The following is an 18830-nucleotide window of genomic DNA, read 5'->3' as shown; positions in this document are numbered from 1 at the left end:
TTGCACTGATAGAGGACATTTAAAACAGGTTTTATCAGAGAAGAGGGAAGGGCTGAGTCCCTGTTCTTCACAAAACAAGGTTCTGGCCTGCCACAACCACAGGAACTTGAGGCTGGGTCACATTGCTCACTGTTGCCTCTCAGGCTTTAAGAAGGAGCACAGAAGATTTATAATCACCCTCATTTCAGAAAGAGAGGAAGAGACACCTTACCCGAGCCAAGTCGGTTTTTGTACAGGATCCCACTGATATTTCTGCACCGCACAGGCAACTCATTGTCATACACTGAAGGATCCCAGTTGTATTTTGTTCCTGATTTTTCTTGCCCAGACGTTAAAGGAGTAGGAGACTGAGGCCCTTTGGATTAATGGAAAGAAAACCAAGTCACACACAGCACATTCAGGTTCTGACTTCTGCCTTTCCCACAGGAAGGCAAATGCCACTAGAATATCCTGGATTCTCAAAGTGACTTCTGACCAATAGAACAAAATATACTGCTTTTCTGCAAAGGCACCCAGAGCAGATTGCAATTTTTCCAGTACCAGAACAAATAAATGATACAAAATGTAAAGAGGACTCTGTGGTGTGGAGGAGACAGTCCAACTGGAGCAGCCCCTGCCGCCCCCACTCTTGTTGGGAACTAGTTCCTTTAACAAAAGAAGAGGAAACAAATATTAAATCAAATATTTCTGTATATCAAACAGCATATCAGTTTGAAATACACAAATCATGTGGAAAGGGGCAAAGGTCATTGTTGCTTTCCATTCAACCATAGCAGCATGGAGAGGAGACACACAATACGTTTCTTCCACATGGTTCTCCCAGTTCAGCCATTACTAGTGCAACATGGGATGCAAGCATGCAGCAGTGCCAATCACATTGTTGTCATAGCATATGAACTGGCCCTGATTTACTGATTTCATAACACTGCATCAGATGAAAGAGAAGTTTTTGTTTTTAAAAAGGCAGGGCACAGTAAAATCATTTGGGTGTTCCAAGTAGCTATTGCACCACCACCTGGAGAACAATAAGACAGCAGGCCAAGAACAGCTTTGAACTACAAATGGGATATTGTAGCTGAATTGTTTCCTTTCATGTCATTACTCAAGGCAACCTGCAGTCGTTTAGATAGCCCTGCTGGGTTTTCAAAAGAAAAAAGGATTTACATACAGAAACAAAGAGACAGAACTTATCAGTTATGTCAATACTTTTCCTTCAATGTTCAAAATTATAGTTTTACTCACAGTATGCAAGCACAAGTCCTTCCCCAAGCCTGCAAAGCCTACTATTTCAATATTTACTGAAACTGTCATTTACCAAAAACATGCTAGACCTGAATAATTGGATCAAAGCCAACATAATCCCATTTACTTGGACTAACAGCCTGATTGTAACACATTATACAGAACTCCAACTGAGCTGTGGTTTCTGTAAACATAGTACTCGCAACAATAACTTCTGAGTAATATTTCATTTTACTTATTGTTATCCATTGTTTTGTATTAATACATATACAGCAGAAAAGAACAACAAAATACAGTAAGTAAGTTAACAGTTGTAAGTATAAATATTTATAGATAAAAGCACACACAGAGAGATTGAAGAACACATGTACAGACAAATCTTGGTGATTCATGTAGATTTAGCTTGTATAATGATTGCAGAAACATGTAAAATGGAAAAGATGGCTGGATAAGATTTGGAAGCTATCTGGCTAAGAAATGGGTAAGTTTTTGAAGAAGAAAATTTTGGATTTAATAGTAGTGAATAAAATAATACAATACAAACAATTAAGGGATGAAAGAATCAACTCTATTGAGACATTTCAGGAAAAACTGGACTCCTTTTGCACTTTATTGGAATCAACACTAGACAAAGGAAACAGTTGTGATGGACATTCTATGCATGATATGAAATTTATTCACGTTGCTATAATTATAATCATTGTAATAAAAAAGTAAACACCACGCACTGATGCGCAATTATATTAATACTAAGTAGAACAAGACATGTGGGAAAGCTCAGTCGGTAGAGCATGAGACTCTTAATCTCAGGTCATGGGTTTGGGCCCCACTTTGGGCAAAAGATTCCTGCATTGTAGGGGCTGGACTAGATGATCCTTGTGGCCCCTTCCAACTCTACAATTCTATGTCTTCCCATAGATCATGAGGGAACCTTCTGTTCCTGGAAAGGATTCCAGTTCAACAGAGGTGGAAGGGGCAGGTGATTTTAACCAATACCCTCTCCAGCCCCAACATTCCAGAAGGTTTCCCAACCTACAAAGAAGATTTCCAAGTATAGAGATGGTTGCAGGAGCAAGGAGAAATCTGTAGAAATCACCTCTCTTGCCCTTTCCCCCAAAGGGAGAATCAGATGAGTGGAAATCTACTCATAGGAAGTGTGGGTCCAAGTCATTATACTTATTTCGCCAAAATTCAATAAATATTTGTCATCCTGTTGCAAACTCCTCTTTGCCTTCCATCTCTCAGTTTAGAAATTTCCCTTAGCTACTTGAACTAACTCAAAGTGCTTTCATCTGTCATTTCCGATATAAAAGTGAACAGTCAGAAAATATACCAACAAAACATCAAGAGGTGATAAACCAAACGTTATGAGTTAACTGTCACAATAACCTTATCATTGCAAGGCATGAAACTAAACTTGAGGAGTGACACTTTAAAGTTTTGCAAGGCCACATAATACCTGATGTTAGAGATGCTGACGACCCCTTTAAGCCTGCAGTCTCTACGATGCTGCCATCTGTGTGGACCACAATCAGAGTGGCTTTCTCAGTGTTCAAGCTGTCTCCAATTTGAAGAGCTGTCCTTCCAGACTGCAGAAGAAAGAGCTTTAGCTGATACAACTTGAAAGGGTTCTTATTCTTTTATATTAGTTTGTCTATAGATTTCTAAGTTAGTATGGAAATATCTAAGGTAGATTTGCATATTTGCAGGGGAGAGGAGAAATCCACATCTCCCTTCCTCAGCTGTTGAATAGACACAGTTCTCAGAGTTTTCCTGTGCCAGTATGGATTGGATTGGGGCCAACAAGTAAATAAAACTAACTACAAGCCGAACATAAGGCATACTACATTGAGAGAAGTCTCCGTCCCAAGGATCTTACAGTCTAAACTTTAGATCCTGCCTGTGCAAATCATGAACTACTTAAACAGTATTACATTATTGAGTTTTGTACAAGTGATATAAAAGGGGGCATTGTAGAGTCAATGGCTACATCAGGACAACTCTATACATTTTCAAGTGATTGGCTACTCACTGATTCATGTTGAATCTACACTTGTTGGCAAACCTAGGTTTTCCTCTGTGTAATGTGTAAGATTGCCCATAATGGAATTAAAAGGAAGAGTACACAATAATGTATTTATCCCACAAGCCCTGGGTAAAAGCAACATCTGTGCAGTTGGATTGATGAATTGTCATAGCGACATACACACACAACTTTTATGTTACTTATCACACACAAAATATTAAATATGAAGGAATAAATACTGGAGAATGAATCAACCCTGACCTTACCAGAACATGTCCTGAAATAGATGCTGCATTCGCTACTGAAGTAGTGAATACGTTGTCTGCAGAGGCACCCACGTTGGCTACAGTTACTGTAGTCACTTCTGTAAAATATGGCCAAAATAATGTTTAATTTTCTGCTACAGCCTCCCATGGACCAGATAAATTCCATGCAGTAAAACATGCAATTGCAAATGTTTTTCTTATCCAACTATCTAGGTGTAAGGTACCCCATGATCTCTCTCCCTCTGAGGTGTGCATTTCAATGCATAAAGCAAACAGTTTTGGCTCAGTGAGCACAGCTAATTAGTAATAAGCCACCAATATAGTGACTGCACTTAAATGTAAAGTGGTGAGATGCAGTGGGAAACATTTCCCTTTTACAGTGCAGTCCTATGTGTGTGTGTCTACTCAGAAATAAAGTTCATCGAATTCCAAGATTTAGTCCCAGTGTATGACTGAGGTCAATGTATGCATGTATTTACAGAACTTTCCACTTCACTTGCTTTTTCAAATGTTTAATTTTTAAATGAGTGACGCTTTATTGTATGCTACTTTGATATTTTATGCATTTCAGACATCCAGCCATATTTCCTGAGACAAACTAAAAAATGAAACTTATAAATGCACACAAAGTTATATTGCTGTGTTTAGGGTTGTCAGATCTAATCACTACAAAGCAGGGCTCCATGTCTTTCTTCAGTTGGCTGACAGGCGGAAATTAAACAGGCACAGCTCTCCCTTGGGAACTATAGAGGAACCCTACATCTGCTAGATTTCTGCTTGTCAAGCTGCTGTCAAAGCAGGCCTGGGAAACCTGTGGCCCTTCGGACGTTGAGATTCCAGCTCCCATTATCACCAAACAGCAGGGCCAACAAGACTCCCTACCACGGTATTAAAGGTCCAGTAGCCCTATGACTCAGGGAGCAGTAGAAATGAAACACTGCAGCCATGACAGCGACGACTCCTCCACTATACTATGTCTCAGAGCTGATTCACATATGCATGTGTACACGTGATTTCTATACACTTGACTAACAGCGGCTGAGGAACGTGCGAAATACTTCCACAGAGCAGAGTGGTGTCTGATGCAATACGAGGATTCAAAACGTGATGTTACAAAAAGCAGGCGGGGGTCCATTCACACTCCTTGAAGCGCACGAGCGAGAACCAGCTAAGCGTCAGGGGCGAAGCTGAACGGACTGGCTGGCTGGGCGCCTGGGCGCATGCGCCGGGTGCGCTGACCTGCGAAGGCAGCCGCGGTGGCCTCGTCGCTGCTCGGCAGGGACTCGGCTCCCATCTCGATGTGTTCCGCATCCGCCGCCATTACGGTCACGGCCGTCACCTCCTCTTCCTCTGGTGGCTCCGCCCCCGAGCCACTCGCCTCCTCACCCTGCTGGTGCTCCGACCCGTCTGCGGCCGCCGCAGCTGCTGCCGCCGCAGCAACTGCAGCGGCGGCAGCTACCGCCGCGGCCTCAGCCAAGCCCAGTTGCTTCGCGGCCGAGTCCGAGTCCTCCATCCGAAGAGGCCTTTACCCGGGGGTGTTGGGGAGGGGGCGCGGGGGGTGACCGAAGCGAGGTGAGCCGAGGCCGTCCGATTGAGATTTCGTCTCCGATCTCACCCGAGCGCCTCTTTGACGGCTCCCGAGTGACGAAACGAACTGCCCAAGGCCCTCTCCGATCTTGCCCGAGTACTCTCCCGAGTGCTGCCGATGGCAACCCTGGCTGAGGCCTCCGGAGCGCCGCTTCGGTCTCACCCGAAAAATCCCGAACAGTTCCCGATCTAAGCCGACCTCTTCCGATCAGCCTAATTCGCAATTGAAGAGATCTAGAACGAGGCCGAAAGCTTGCGAAGGCGCCCGAACTGGTCCAGGTTCGTCTCGGCTTCTCAAAAGCGGCGACCGACGGCGATTGCCGAAGAGACCCGAGTCTTTCCGGCTATAACCGAATCGAAGGGCGTAAGCGGGAAGCGAGCGGGAAAGGCCGAACAGGGATTTCTGAATCCCGCCCCTCACAATCCCAAGCGACCGGAGCTGTCCGATTCAGCCCGAACGCCTGAGCTCCGAAATCTGTTGGGCAATCCCGCCCGCGCGAAAAGCAACGAACGGCACTATGCGGAGGTTCACGAGGCCCCGAGTGAGGCTGCGCAAGGACTATCGGGATATTGGAGGAACTGAGGCGGGGCGGAGAGCGAGCGGGAGGCGGGGGGGATCGAAAAAATGGCGGCCGTCAGGCGAGGTGAGCTCAGTGCTGCTAAGGCGCCGCTGTTAACGCCAGGGCGAGTGAGGGGAGGCAGGCCCGGTTCCCCTAATCATGCGCGCGGCTCCAGAGCCTGGTGACGAGGCCGCCGGTTGCTCACTGGGCTGTGTTGGCCTTGCCTGGTAAATAGGTTTCTATGGCAACAGAGAAGCAAAAATGCGCGTTCTTGCTCGGAGTGGCGTTTTATTCCTCAGTAAATGAGGTTCAGATTGCAACCCCGCAGTACGTCCACGCAGGAATTTCTCTGCGTTTTGTAAGTGTTGGTGATTAGGGCTTAGGTGTCTAGTTCTCATTGAGGCGGCAAGTCTCCTAAGCAGAGCGCTATCGCCTCTGACGGGGGCGTAGTGTCAGCCTGATTGAATGCTTCTCCACCATGGGCACCCTCCAACATAACATTATTTTACATAGGAAACTAGATATCAGGGTGAAAGGTTGTGTTTCAGCTTAGCCTTTCCCCCTGACATTTCTTTTCTACATGGAGGGGGTTTTCGGTATCGAGAAGTAATTCATTTAATTGCAAAAGCCTCCTCCTGCAGCCAGAATTAAATCCGGTATAGTCCAGGAGTAGTGAGCCTTGGGGTCAAATGCAGCCCTCCTGTCCTGCAGATAGCCTTGGGCATGGGCACCCAGCCCACACCCCTTACAGAGGCACTGCTCTGCTCTCTCCTCTGGTGGTTTTGTTTTTGTTTTGGCTTCCCTGGAATGTGGCCTTGAACTGTGGCTGCCTGGATCGAAAGGTGTGTGTGTTTGTGTGTACACACGCACACCCCTGGCTTTTGTGTGTCTGGAATGCAGCCTGTACAAAAGTGAGAGTCCTAGCTGTTGCTCCGCCCATTTTTGCCTCCTGCCCTGCCCATCACTGGTGTCCTATGAGAGAATGCAGCCCTCAAGCTGAAAAAGGTTCCCCACCCCTAGCAGGTTTGCCACCTCAAGTAACAACAGAGCCAAAATCTCATTACATTAAATGGATTCTTTTCTCCCTAGTAATTGTGATCAGGCCTGCAGCTTTTTGAATGACTTACTGTGAGCTTTTATAAGTGATGAAGTAGACTGTTGCCTATGGTGCTCCAGGTTCCCCACCCCTGCACTATTTAAGCACTCAAGCACTCACCATCCTTAGCTGTTGGCCATGTTGGTTGGAGTTGGGGAAGGCTGATGCATAGATTACTGGACATACCTGGGACCTTGGTCCAAATATGGGTGACTTTGAGCCCACTGCTGTCTGTCATAATAACCTAATTCTCAGGTTATTGTAAGGACAAAAGGAGTGGGCTAGACTCAGGATATGTACCCTGAGCACAGGGGAGAAAAAGTGGGATGAATATGTACCCCCCCCAAAAAAAAAAATGAATTGTATTTGTGGGAAATGACCCTCAACTTACTGGATGGGATGCCACATTTGCCACTTCAGAGCAGTCAAGAGTGGGCACACATTAATGGCTGTGGGTCGAATCCAGCAAAGCCACTGCATGAGCAGAACAACTTTGATTTGTGTAACAGAACATCTCCCTCTCCTACAACTGAACACTCCCCCATATTTGCTCTGGAGGGCCGGTGGGAGGGAACCCTGAGCAAATCTGGGAATGGTGTGGATGGAGGGGGTGCTCTGCTGCATGTGTGGAAGTTTCTCTTACATTACTTTGTTGGTTACAACCCTTATTACTATTAGACCTTTATTTTTGCAGTTTAATATGGCTGCTTCACTATATTAGGTGCTTGGGGGTTCACAAAAATAATTTGGCCAATAACACAGGCATTGTGATTCTTACTGGGAGTGTTTCTGTGACCATGTACTTTAAATACATGGGTGTGTGTGTGTGATAGTTATGGGTTGGAGGGCTGCAGGTGACATTAGTAATGTAATGAATAATATAAACTCTCATGTGGGACAGTTCACAGATATATGTATTATTTTTTAAAGTGGCATTCATGAGACTGTAGATGTTGGATTAGATGGAGAGGGTATCCATACCTATCAGTTGCTTAAACATAGTGTACCAGAAGCTATCTTACATTAAATATAATTTCAGGCTACACCTCCATCTTACAGTCATGCCCACATCTTATGAATTGTTTGCACTATAAAGTGTAACTTCAACTACATCTAAAGGTTAATTTTGTTTCAATCTGATTTAAAGACTGACTTAGGCTCCTGTTGAAATAATTCACAGACTTAGAAACCATAGCATGCTTAATTCACTAGAGGGGGATAGAGACCTGCTTTGTGTAACTAGGTTATACATCAAGCATTTTATGTAAGCCTAATAATGTATGACAGTGATGAATGACTGAATTCTTTATGTCCTTCCTAGCTTTGTTACTTCTTGCTTTAAAACGTAACATTCTGATCAGTTTTAGGCTTTGGTTCTATAACTCTGTGCATGTTTGTGCAGAAATAAGTTCTGTTGTGTTCATTACGGCTTACTTCAGTAGTGTGTTTAAGACTGTAGCCCTAAACTGAAAAATATGCCCAAGATGACTTAAGTGGTTTGTAAATTGCAGCATTATCCTTGCAGGGAGTAGGGGTGGTATGAAATAGATTTTTCAGCATTGTGTTTACAGCTTTGAGGTGAGCTGTTCGTGTTCTAACTGGCTACTGTCATAGTTTAAATTGTTTTCTCAGTAGCTCTGAAAAAAAGTCATTTCTGCTGTACAACATGTATTCAGCCATTCTTAGGTTTTTAATCTTTGGTCCAAAAATTATAGACTCTGCTAATTATTATTTTTGTCTTATGTACAGGAAGAGCAACATCTGTTGTATCCTTTCTCATTTATTCAGATGATGAAATAAGTTTGCTTCTTTCTATCTGTGATTTTCAAATGTGTTATGTGAATGCTTCTTTGGGGTTCCTCAATGAGGACTATGGACAGTCAAGCATGTTGCAGAATATAATGCAATGCAGGTATTCAGTAGCAAACAAATTGACATGGGGAATACTACTTGAAGACATTTGAAAGCAGCCATGTTTAGGGAAGTTTTTAATGTTTGATGTTTTATCGTATTTTTAATAATCTGTTGGGAGCTGCACAGAGTGGCTGGGGAAACCCAACCAGATGGATGGGGTGTGTGTGTGTGTATATATATGTGTGTGTGTGTGTGTGTGTGTGTGTGTTGCTGAAGGTGGAAAGTTTTAAAACTACTGTTACGTTTCATTATACTCCAATAGGTTTTAGTTTGTAAATTCATAGTGAAATTTGAGATATGCAAAAGCAGTATATGTTGTCACTGATTATAAGTACTGTACTAGAACTTGATTAATCTATAGTCTGGGAAACTAAGAAATGAAATGATCAGAGTGGTCCCCATAAAATAGAGTTGTATGCATTGGTCTTACTCAGCTGATGATAAGGGTTATATCAGCAGAATGGATCAGGAAGCAATTTTCTTTGATTTCTCCTTTCACCTGCAGTCATCCCCCCCCACCATGTCCACCCAAATCTGCTCTGGAGGGTCCCCCAACACTCCAGACACATGGGTAATAGTTTGTATTACAAGTTCCCCAAAAAGCATTCCAGACAGTCTTCAAATATTTCTGCTGCTACAATTCCTTCATTTTCATTCTCAATACTTCAGTCTGGAGAATGTGAATACTCAGTTCTGTTTCAGTAGAACTGACATCCACTCCACAAGCTGGAATGTAGCTATTACCTGTAGGTCTTTTATAGTGCAGTCCTATGCATGCCTACTCAGAAATAAGTCTCATTCAGGTCAGTGGGACTTAACTAAATGGGCATGGCTCCTTCAGATTCATTCTTTCAAATAAATATTTGACACTGTATGAGTGTGCAGAGTGCCTACAGGCATTGTTTCCAAGAGCAAGTACCTCACTTTCAGGAATTCATGTGTTCCAGCAAGACTGGTGTATTTCCTTTTTTCTGTAAAAATAGAAAAGGACCGTCAAAACAATGTAGAGAAAGCACACTTCAGCTGTTTAAGCATTGCTCTGTTTTGGAAGGTTGACTCCTTATGTGCTGCTGTTGGATTTATAGAACTGAAGAAAACTGACAGAAATCAACAATTGATTGTGCACTTTGTTTGTGCACTTCAGGTGTCCTTCAGGAATTTATAAGTAAAGGAAGAAGAGGTAAAATCAGTCATGGTTAAGTGGGCGAAGGATTTCGGTTACAATATACAAATGGTGGAATGGGGAAATTTATGGAGTAGGGATTTGAAATTCACAGCCTGCTTCACTATAAAAGAAAACTTTATGAAGATGCTATACAGGTCATACCTCCAGCAAACTGTCCAAAATGTACAGAACCAGCTCAATTTTATGCTGGAGGTGTAGAGAGTTAGAGGGAACGATGTACCTCATAGGGTGAGGTTGCAAAAAAAAAATAAAGAGCTTTTGGGAACTTATATAAAATGAATTTTTTAAACAAACTGTTCAAAATAACGTTTAATAAAAAACCGGAAACCTTTCTTTTAGGCATAATGGCATCAGACATCCCAAGAGAGAAAGGAAGGATCTTTTTGCATGTAACAACAGCAGCGAGGATGCTGATTGACAAGGGGTAGAAAGGAGATAAAATTCCATCAAAAGAGGAGTGGAAAGTAAAACTGTTTGAATATATGGAACTAGCATATATGACGGAAAAGATCAGAGATCGATCAACCCAAAAGTTTGAAAGGGAATGGGAGATTTCAGACAATATTTAAAAGAACAGTGTCCCCATATAAAAACTTTAGAATGCTTTGACTGTCGGAATTGAATAAGGTATAAAGAACACAAACAGGTTTTAATAAAGTTTAAGCTTATTGAATAAATAGAGGCACGTAATTAAGGAAACAAAGAACCCATATCAAGGAAGTCGGAAGTTGAAAGCTAGAATATTTTTGTGCATTCGCGATATATTGTTCTATTTCTTTTTGTTTATAAGAGATGTATTGTCTTTCTTTTGTTCTGTTTTCTTTTTCTTTTCTTTTTCTAAGCTTTCTTTGTGTGTATGTGTTGATTTTAAACCAATAAAGATTGAATTTTTTTAAAAGGGGATTTATAAGATAACCATGATGTTATCAACTTATTCCACTTTATACTGGGTTATTCCCTACCTCTTAGTGTGCAATTAGCTGAGATTTTCTTAGCATGATAGTGTGAGTTGCATTTCCCACTTAAAACCTTGCTTATAGATGGCCCCTGAACCTGGGCTCAGCATGGTTTATACATTTGGATGGAGAAATGGAACCCAAAGTGCACACGTGGTTCTCATTGCCATGAATGGAATGGCAAAACCTTCCACATGTGAATCATTTACTCTCCATTATCAGTCCCCTCTGCTAGAATGCAGCTCAGCTCACAGTTTGGGTTAAGCAAAATACCATAGAAATCTTTGGAAGGTACAACACAAACTCTTACGTCAGGAGTTCCTAAATCAGTCTGTGAACCACCACAAGCTTCATTCATGTGCTCCATGGCATGTCAGTGGATTTTGCAGTTGGAGATGGTGCATCCATCAGATTGAATATGCCTGTTGATTTTTAATTGCATTTTTATTGCTTATTATATTTCTTATATTGCATTTCATTGTATTACAATTTGAATTCTATGGATTTACAATTGTTAGAAGAAGCAGAAAAATCATTAAACCATTATCATTTCTTCATAGGAGGTATGGCAGAAACCTTAGTTTATCCTGATCTAGATTGCTATTAAATTCTGTGGCACATTTCAGTCTATAAAATGCAAAGCAAATTATTTTTCCTCACACCAACTCCTTGAGGAAGGTTAGGATGTGGCAGAACAATTGTGTTGAAGGCCACCAGGTGAGCTTAGTGATTCAGTAGGAAGCTTCCAAACCCAGTCCTAATGTGCTTCAGGGTTACAGATCTGATGAGCCAGCTGTCATGAGCACTGCCTTCTCAAGTTTTTCTGATCTTGATCAGTAGACATTGCAAGTTTAATGGGTGGTATTTAAACTCAGTTTTTCTGGATATAGATCCACCGAAATTAACAAACCTAACTTTTAGTCATGTTCATTTCATTGAGTCCACTCTGATTAAACCTTAGCTGAATACTAGTCAATAAAATTCAAGTAGGTGGTTCTTCTTACAACTAGAATGGTGCTTATAATATTTAGTGTGTTGGAATCTTAAGATGTAGGATGGAATTAGAATAGGAATTTGACTGAGCCAGGATTGAAAAGTCCTGGGTATTCCCAGTCCATGGCCAGTAATTTTATTTTCTAAGACTTTTGAGGACTGAAATACCAGTGTACATTATTTTGAAAGTGCAAATAACCCAGCAAAGACTTCTGTCACTTGAAAATTCATACTCCAAATCATACAAGATTTTCATAAAGCCACTGCAGGAATAGTCTTCCTCTTAATGGACTGTGAAAGTTAAATTGCCTTTGAACTTATTCTCAGCCTTCATAAAATCCCTGTAAAACAAATCCCGTGGCTTGAACAAATAGTTTTATACAGATACCCTTTCAAGAACTTTTTTTTAACTTTAACAAGACCTTCTGTATCAACAGTTTTCACAATAAATGTTTCATCTAAAGTGTACATTGCCATACCTTGAGAGGGCCCATAGCTCTATAGCAGCCCACATGCTTTGTATGCAGGAGGTCCTTGGTAAACCTCTAGTTAACAGCATCTCAACTAGCAGGGCTGAGAAACCCCTCTCTATCTATTTCCTTGGAGTGTTGCTGTCTGAAGTGGGGGACAGGGGATGGGACATGATTTGATTGTTTTAAAACCAATTTCCTTGACCGAAACTGCCAGCTGTCATCTGTTCCCTTACAGGTTCTTTTCTATTTAAATGTAGTTTATTATATATTTTATTTTTTAGCAACCCTGATGATGATTATTTATAAAAGTAAGTTAATTCAAATACACAGTTAAAATAGCTGTATTGTGGACCTCTTGTTACATGTCTTTTTTCATTATCTATACTTTGCTCATTGGCAGGTCAGGTTTTCACGTATCCAGATGATTTCTTAGCTCTTGATCTCATATTGCTGTTCATTATGGCAGTTCTTGAAGCAATCAGGCTATACTTTGGTAAGTTGGATAGCAGCATGCACATTAGAATCATTGTTAAATATTAATCCTTTGGTAAGGATACATGTCGAAACATGCTGATTCATGACACCTAACCAATTATTTTACAACACATTTAAATACTTTTAATGTTAAACATTAAAATGGCTGACGGACCTACATGGGTAAAAGTGCAAATGAGACTTTGCTAAATACTAGTTAAATAAGGGATATGTTTGTCAAGGTTACACTCCAGTCAAATGCATGTTTGCCTGGATGTAAGTGCTAAAGTAAGAGTCTATCAGTTGCATCCTAAAAGAGGGCAATTTTACTAAACCATAAAAATCAGGAGCAGAGGCTGTGCTCAGGGGCATAGGAAGGGGGGGGGAGAGTGGATCACCCCAGGTGCCCTCACTGAGGGGGGTGACATTCAGCCTGCCTGCGACTCCCAAGCTTACCCTGAGCTATCGGGATGTGGGGGAGCAGCACCGCTTTGCCAGTGGCATTCCCCCCTCCCCCTTCGTTTTGACAGCTTGGGGGAGGTTTGGGAGTCGCGGGTGGGCAGCGTGCTGTTTGCTTGCCACTGGCAGCTCACTCCACCCCCATCTGCAGGGTGCGCGCGCCGCTCTGGGCAACCGAGTGGCTATCCTCTGCGCCACGCCCCCCCTTGGGATTGCGCCTGCCCTGGGCAGCGCGGGCATATGCTCCACCACTGGCTGTGCTGTGCCATCACTGTGCTAGCAGTGGCACCACTGCCACTTGCTAGAACAGAGAGATTGAGTCTGTATCAGTTTAGTGTCAGAAGCACCAAATTGGCTTTCACCAGTGTGCCCACACAGCCCTGCCCATGTCCCTGCCCTGCCTTTCTTGGTAAGTAGATGGAATGCTTCTGATAGGAGGGGGAATGCAGCAACAGCCCCACTGCACTAGGTGCCCATGGTAAAATGAGAGTATTGCTGGGTTCTGTGGATCATGGTGGTTGAAAAGGGGTATTTCTATTATAAACTCCAGTATACACTGTGTTAGCCTCTGAAGGCTCTCCTGGCCCAAGAAACATCATACCTATCATACTAGGTGGGTGCAGCTAGTAAAAGGCCATTATAGTTGCTTTGAATTTGGATTTTTGTGAGCTATCACATTCATCATTTGTCAATTGTGCTTGTGTATTTTTTTAAAACTTCACTAGGTACCAAAGGGAATCTAACAGAAGAAGAATATCCATTGGGTATCAGTCTTGTGATCACTGCTGGCAGCATAATCCTATCCATCTACTTTCTGGTGTGGCAAACATATGTCCTGCGAGCAGATGTCATCATTAATGTTGTACTGCTTGTCATATGTGGACTTGAAGCAATCCTGCAAGTCATAGCCATTGCTGCATTTGTCAGCTAACTCATGTTGCTATCTGTGGTAAACCTATATTCTGTATTTTCTTTTTAAATAAGCAATACAGATTTTTAATTGATCCTTGTAAAAGTACATGGGATTGATGTTCTCGAGTATAAACACTATCATAACTGTTCTTGCTACACTGCAAAGTTCCATGAGGCCATCATGAACTAACATGTAACACATTCTGCAGGGTTATTCTTAGCATAGCTTATATAGTGGTGGTCTCTGTTTGAATTGAAGTTTGGAGTTAAATGTTGATACTCAGATCAAGGCTGATCCACATTTTTGGTGGCAGACAAGCTTGCTGTTTGTCCTTTGCCTGACTTTGGTGAGCACCTCATTGTTTCAATGAAAACATGCTTCTACAAATGTAGAAATTCATGCTGTGGACAGATCCCAGGGATTACCCACAGTTCCCCACTGTGAGTATACCATATGATTAGAGGCATTGACCTCTCGTTCCTTGGAAGATACACGGTAAGTAGGTAGCAATAAAGTGCTTCATAAAGCTTGAATCATCTCTCAAATATTAGCCAGACCCTTGTGATTAATTTTTGCAGCTCTTTGAGTTGATTACTCATTTCAGTGGTCTTAACAGTGGAATCAGTGAAACTAAATCACATGTTACTGTACTGTATCAGACCATGCATAAGCATTTATAGTGAAAATTTCAAAAGAATGTAGCAATCTTTTAAAAGTTGCTTGGAAACTGGTATCTTAGCTGTACATTATCATAAGCCTAATTCCCAGTTAAAGTTAGAATTACGGGTTTCTAAGAATAGTTTTCAAAATATTTTAAAGATACATTTTATTAATGAAAGAGCAATATCCAGTGTTGCATGAGCAGATCCCCCCTTCTCCTTTCCCATGCAGCCTTCATCCCTCCCCAGCTGCTCTGGAGGGTCACCGTAACCTTTAAGGGCAGGTTTGGGTATGTGCAGGAGGAGACATCCTTTTCACAAATGGTGCCTGTTCCACTGGTGGACAAACACTGTTGGATATTGCCTAATGTATTCTGCAAAACAGATTTAGTTGAGTACAGGTCATGCCTTGCTATGTATACTGTAGGCTACTTAATTTTACTCTTGAATTTGGATGATTTTGATAAGTATATCCACGTGACATTGCTGTGGTCTTATTTTTGCTTTCAGGTATCTAAAAGATGTGTGATATGAGAAAAATAATTTTAAGACCAAATCCAGTGACTTCAAGACAAATTCAATTCATATGCACTTTGGAAAGGTGAATTCCATGTTGATCTTCTGGGTACTACAGTATTTTATGCCTTGGGTTCTAATTAGTCCCCTCTGCAAATGGAAGGGCTCCTTCAGTATGTGGAAGACAGCATTTTATTTTATTTTTTAAAACCAATTTTCCCTTCCCCCTAAACTTCTCTTGATACACTGAAATGTCCCCTGACCCTCCTGAGTGGACATTCAAGGGGCTGCAGTTGGGGAGGGGAGACTGATGAAAGTGCTGCCCTCCCTTCTACAAGCAGGAACATTCTGTTAGCAGAACTCAGCATGCGGGAACTTGCCATCAGAACCTCATTTACAATCTAAGCCAATATATTTTTCTTTAGTATAGCACTTTTATGTATAATGTCCAATGTGGGCTTTCCTTCACCTAGATTTATGTTTTGTGGTGTATCTTAGAGCTGTGTTTTTCTACAAGAAATCTTAAGAAGTGTATTGAAAGATTATCATATTTTTAAATTTGTATTTATGGACAGTATATATTTCTATTTTTCTATCGCTAAGAATAAACAGACTTCAAATCATTCACATTTAACAGATACTAATTGAGCTGATGGGTATGCCTATTGTGGTTCAGTTAAGTTCCTCACAGTGGGAAGTGTAGAAACACTCCTTACACACAGTGTGAAGTATGATGTGAACCAGTTTTGTATTCTCATTTTGTATTTTTCTGTTGTGAACCACCCTGGGTGGTATACAATTAATAATAATAATAATAATAATAATAATAATAATACTACAAAGTGTAAAAATCTTGAAGAGAAGAGGGTAACTCTGGTGGGCAGATATGCTGAATCTAAAATAACGTCATATATCATGTTTCAGGTTCACTCCTGAAGCTTTGATTTTATTTCTTTATTAAATAAAATCCATATACTATTTGATGGTTAAAAACAAATAAAAACCTAGGACCTTAGAGCAGTTTACAAAAACCTTCTAGTCCCTGGAGTTCTTTCAAATATGTTTGCAGATTGCTGCATAAGAGAATTGGCGCTTTGACAGGGCTGTTTGTCCAGAAAGTAGTGAGATTTGAGATAACAAACATGTTGATGTCAGGATTTTGTAAGCATTATTATTGAGCACATCTTGCATACAGCACCACATACAAAGAGTTCTTTTGAATTACCTTTTATATTCCAACGCAGCAGAACAGGATTATCTAGTTTATCAGAATGAATTCAGTTTCTCAGCCAAAAGCCTGTAAATGGTAGTGATGGTTGACTCCTTCCAACTCTCTATGTACTGAGAATTGGGTGGGTGGGAATGTGTGGGAAGTCAAAGTTGACATGGTGCTCCCCCACCCTTGAGTCACCACTCATAGTTTGTGGTTAATAAACTGATGCATAGTGATGCACATTTATTTGCATATCTTTGGTGATCCCCTTCACACCTACTTTGTACATACTAAAGGTAAAGGGACCCCTGACAGTTAAGTCCAGTCACAAACGACTCTGAGGTTGCGGCGCTCACCTTGCTTTACAGGCTGAGGGAGCTGGCCTTTGTCCGCTCTGCAGACATTTTTTCTGGGTCATGTGGCCAGCATGACTAAGCCGCTTCTGGCGCAACGGAACACTGGAATCAGAGCAGCGCACGAAAACTCCCTTTACCTTCCCTCTATTAATCTACTTGCACTTTTTTTTTGGCGTGCTTTCAAACTGCTAGGTTGGCAGGAGCTGGGACCGAGCAACAGGAGCTCACCCCGTTGCAGGGATTCAAACCACTGACCTTTTGATCAGCAAGCCCAAGGCTCAGTGGTTTAGACCACAGTGCCACCTGCTGTGTTAGTTAGTTAGTTAGTTAGTTAGTTAGTTAGTTAGTTGTATATACTATCTCATGCAAAAGGGAGATCCTTAGCATCAGTTATTCACAACCTTATCCTACAGCATAGCATGTTTACTTGAAAATATTTACTATTAAGTTAAATTGGTATTTCACATGAATGTCATAGGATTGCAATATTACAAGATCCCATGACCACCCAGGACACAAAATAATGTTTCAGTTTTGCATTTTCCTTCTCAGTGGTGAAATAACAGTGGCAATAGCTCACTGGTCACCATATTCTAAATGGAATAAAAAAAACCCCACACACATTGGGTTGTATCCATTTGTGTCCCTCTGTGGCACTATAGAAGGCTTTTTGATCCAGTGGAGGCTTCTATGAGTAGAAGAGGTGGGCCATTTTTGTGAATTCCTCCTTCTTACAATTTCTTCCCTCTGAGGAAAGGTTGCAGCATCTGTGACTTTTTAGTTTAGTGAAAAGGAGAGTAAGCGGTGACATGATAGAACTTTATAAAATTATCAATGGCATGGATAAAGGGGATAGGGAAAAGTTTTTCTCCTTCACGTAATACTAAGACTTGTGGACATACAATTAAGCTGAATGTTGGAAAATTCAGGACCTAGTTAAACCATGAAGCTCTTACAGGATGAAGTGATGGATACCAGTTTAGCTGACTTTAAAAGATTAGACAAATTCATGAAGGAGATGGGTATTGATGGCCAATAGCCATGATGGCTGTGCTCTGCCTCCACTGTTGGAGGCAGTAATGTTTATGAAAACCACAGGAATTTTTGCAGGCTTCTCACAGGCATCTGGTTGGCCAATGTGAGAACATGATGCTGGACTTGGTGGCTCATTGGCCTGATCCAGCAGGCTCTTCTGTTCATATGCTTTCTTGCAGCCTGCAGAGTTAACCTTCCGGTTTAATGTTAATCATATATATTTCAGTGGGTTTAGACTGCCTTTATATGTTCTGTTTCTCCCATGTGTCTACACAGCCACATGTCATGAACACACATAGAGGAAGCCCCTATATGTTGATGTGAGATTGCCCATAATCATTTTAACAGATCTGCAGAGTTAACTAGTTCACTGCCTGAATCTTTTTCTCTGCTGCTCCTGACCTGCTGGAGGTATTTGTTAGTGTTCATGAGACCATTTTTGTGAGCATGAGCATAAATTGTCATGGTAAAGTCACAAACAACAATTGCTAAACATGCTGGGCTCTTGGGAGTGTATAATTAAAAGGCCAAACCCTTCTGGAAACAGGATGAGCAAGTTTTAATGAAAAATACAATAAAAATGAAATGAGCACATTTCCCCCCAGAAGTTGAGATCATTATTTGGGTGGTGGTTATGTCTCAAATAAAAAGCACTTGTTCTGTACACAACTTGAGGTAGCTGTCATCAGCTTGATCTAAAATTCTGATAGCACATTCATCTCCTGGGATTTAATGCCCTCAGATATTTTGAAGAGATAAGGCTACATTGTTTCAGACTGTTTCTTTGCTTGTAAGCCCAACAGAAATAAAAGGAAATGAAACACAAATAAAGTGCATTCCACAAGAAGTCAGCATTTTTTTTGGCTTTAACACAAAACACAATTAGTGTCCTTAAGGAACGACTTT

General features: G+C 41.5%; 2 protein-coding genes across 10 annotated transcripts in view; one reads left to right on the top strand and one right to left on the bottom strand.

The window, feature by feature from the left end:
- The window catches only part of DEAF1 (DEAF1 transcription factor), a gene marked incomplete at its 5' end in the record, with an annotated part of 38704 nt that extends 33657 nt beyond the window's left edge, over positions 1-5047 (bottom strand). For all 8 annotated transcript variants that reach the window (XR_014219635.1, XM_082222253.1, XM_082222248.1 and 5 more), the window contains 4 exons: positions 212-355; positions 2702-2831; positions 3535-3632; positions 4774-5047. Coding sequence is in view for 7 of the 8 variants with exons in the window: in XM_082222253.1 (XP_082078379.1) it covers positions 212-355; positions 2702-2831; positions 3535-3632; positions 4774-5047 (646 nt within the window). The remainder of the gene's footprint in view (positions 1-211; positions 356-2701; positions 2832-3534; positions 3633-4773) is intronic.
- A 614-nt stretch (positions 5048-5661) lies between these two features.
- Positions 5662-16773, top strand: TMEM80 (transmembrane protein 80). 2 transcript variants are annotated; one of them, XM_082222332.1, is made up of 6 exons: positions 5662-5765; positions 8527-8543; positions 12514-12607; positions 12700-12792; positions 13958-14181; positions 15315-16773. In XM_082222332.1, the coding sequence occupies exons 1-5, from the start codon at positions 5747-5749 to the stop codon at positions 14161-14163; spliced, it is 429 nt and encodes a 142-aa protein (XP_082078458.1). In that variant the 5' UTR covers positions 5662-5746; the 3' UTR covers positions 14164-14181; positions 15315-16773. The 2 variants fall into 2 exon arrangements, with proteins under 2 accessions (XP_082078458.1, XP_082078459.1); XM_082222333.1 differs by lacking the exon at positions 12514-12607 and adding an exon at positions 9777-11396 and having other exon boundaries at positions 5692-5765; positions 8527-8689.
- The last annotated feature ends 2057 nt before the right edge of the window (positions 16774-18830 follow it).

This window comes from Podarcis vaucheri (genome assembly GCF_965113315.1).
Source record: "Podarcis vaucheri genome assembly, chromosome: 1".
In the NCBI taxonomy this organism is placed as follows: domain Eukaryota; kingdom Metazoa; phylum Chordata; class Lepidosauria; order Squamata; family Lacertidae; genus Podarcis; species Podarcis vaucheri.
Note: the sequence above shows the minus strand (reverse complement) of the source record. Positions and strands in the feature narration are given on the sequence as shown.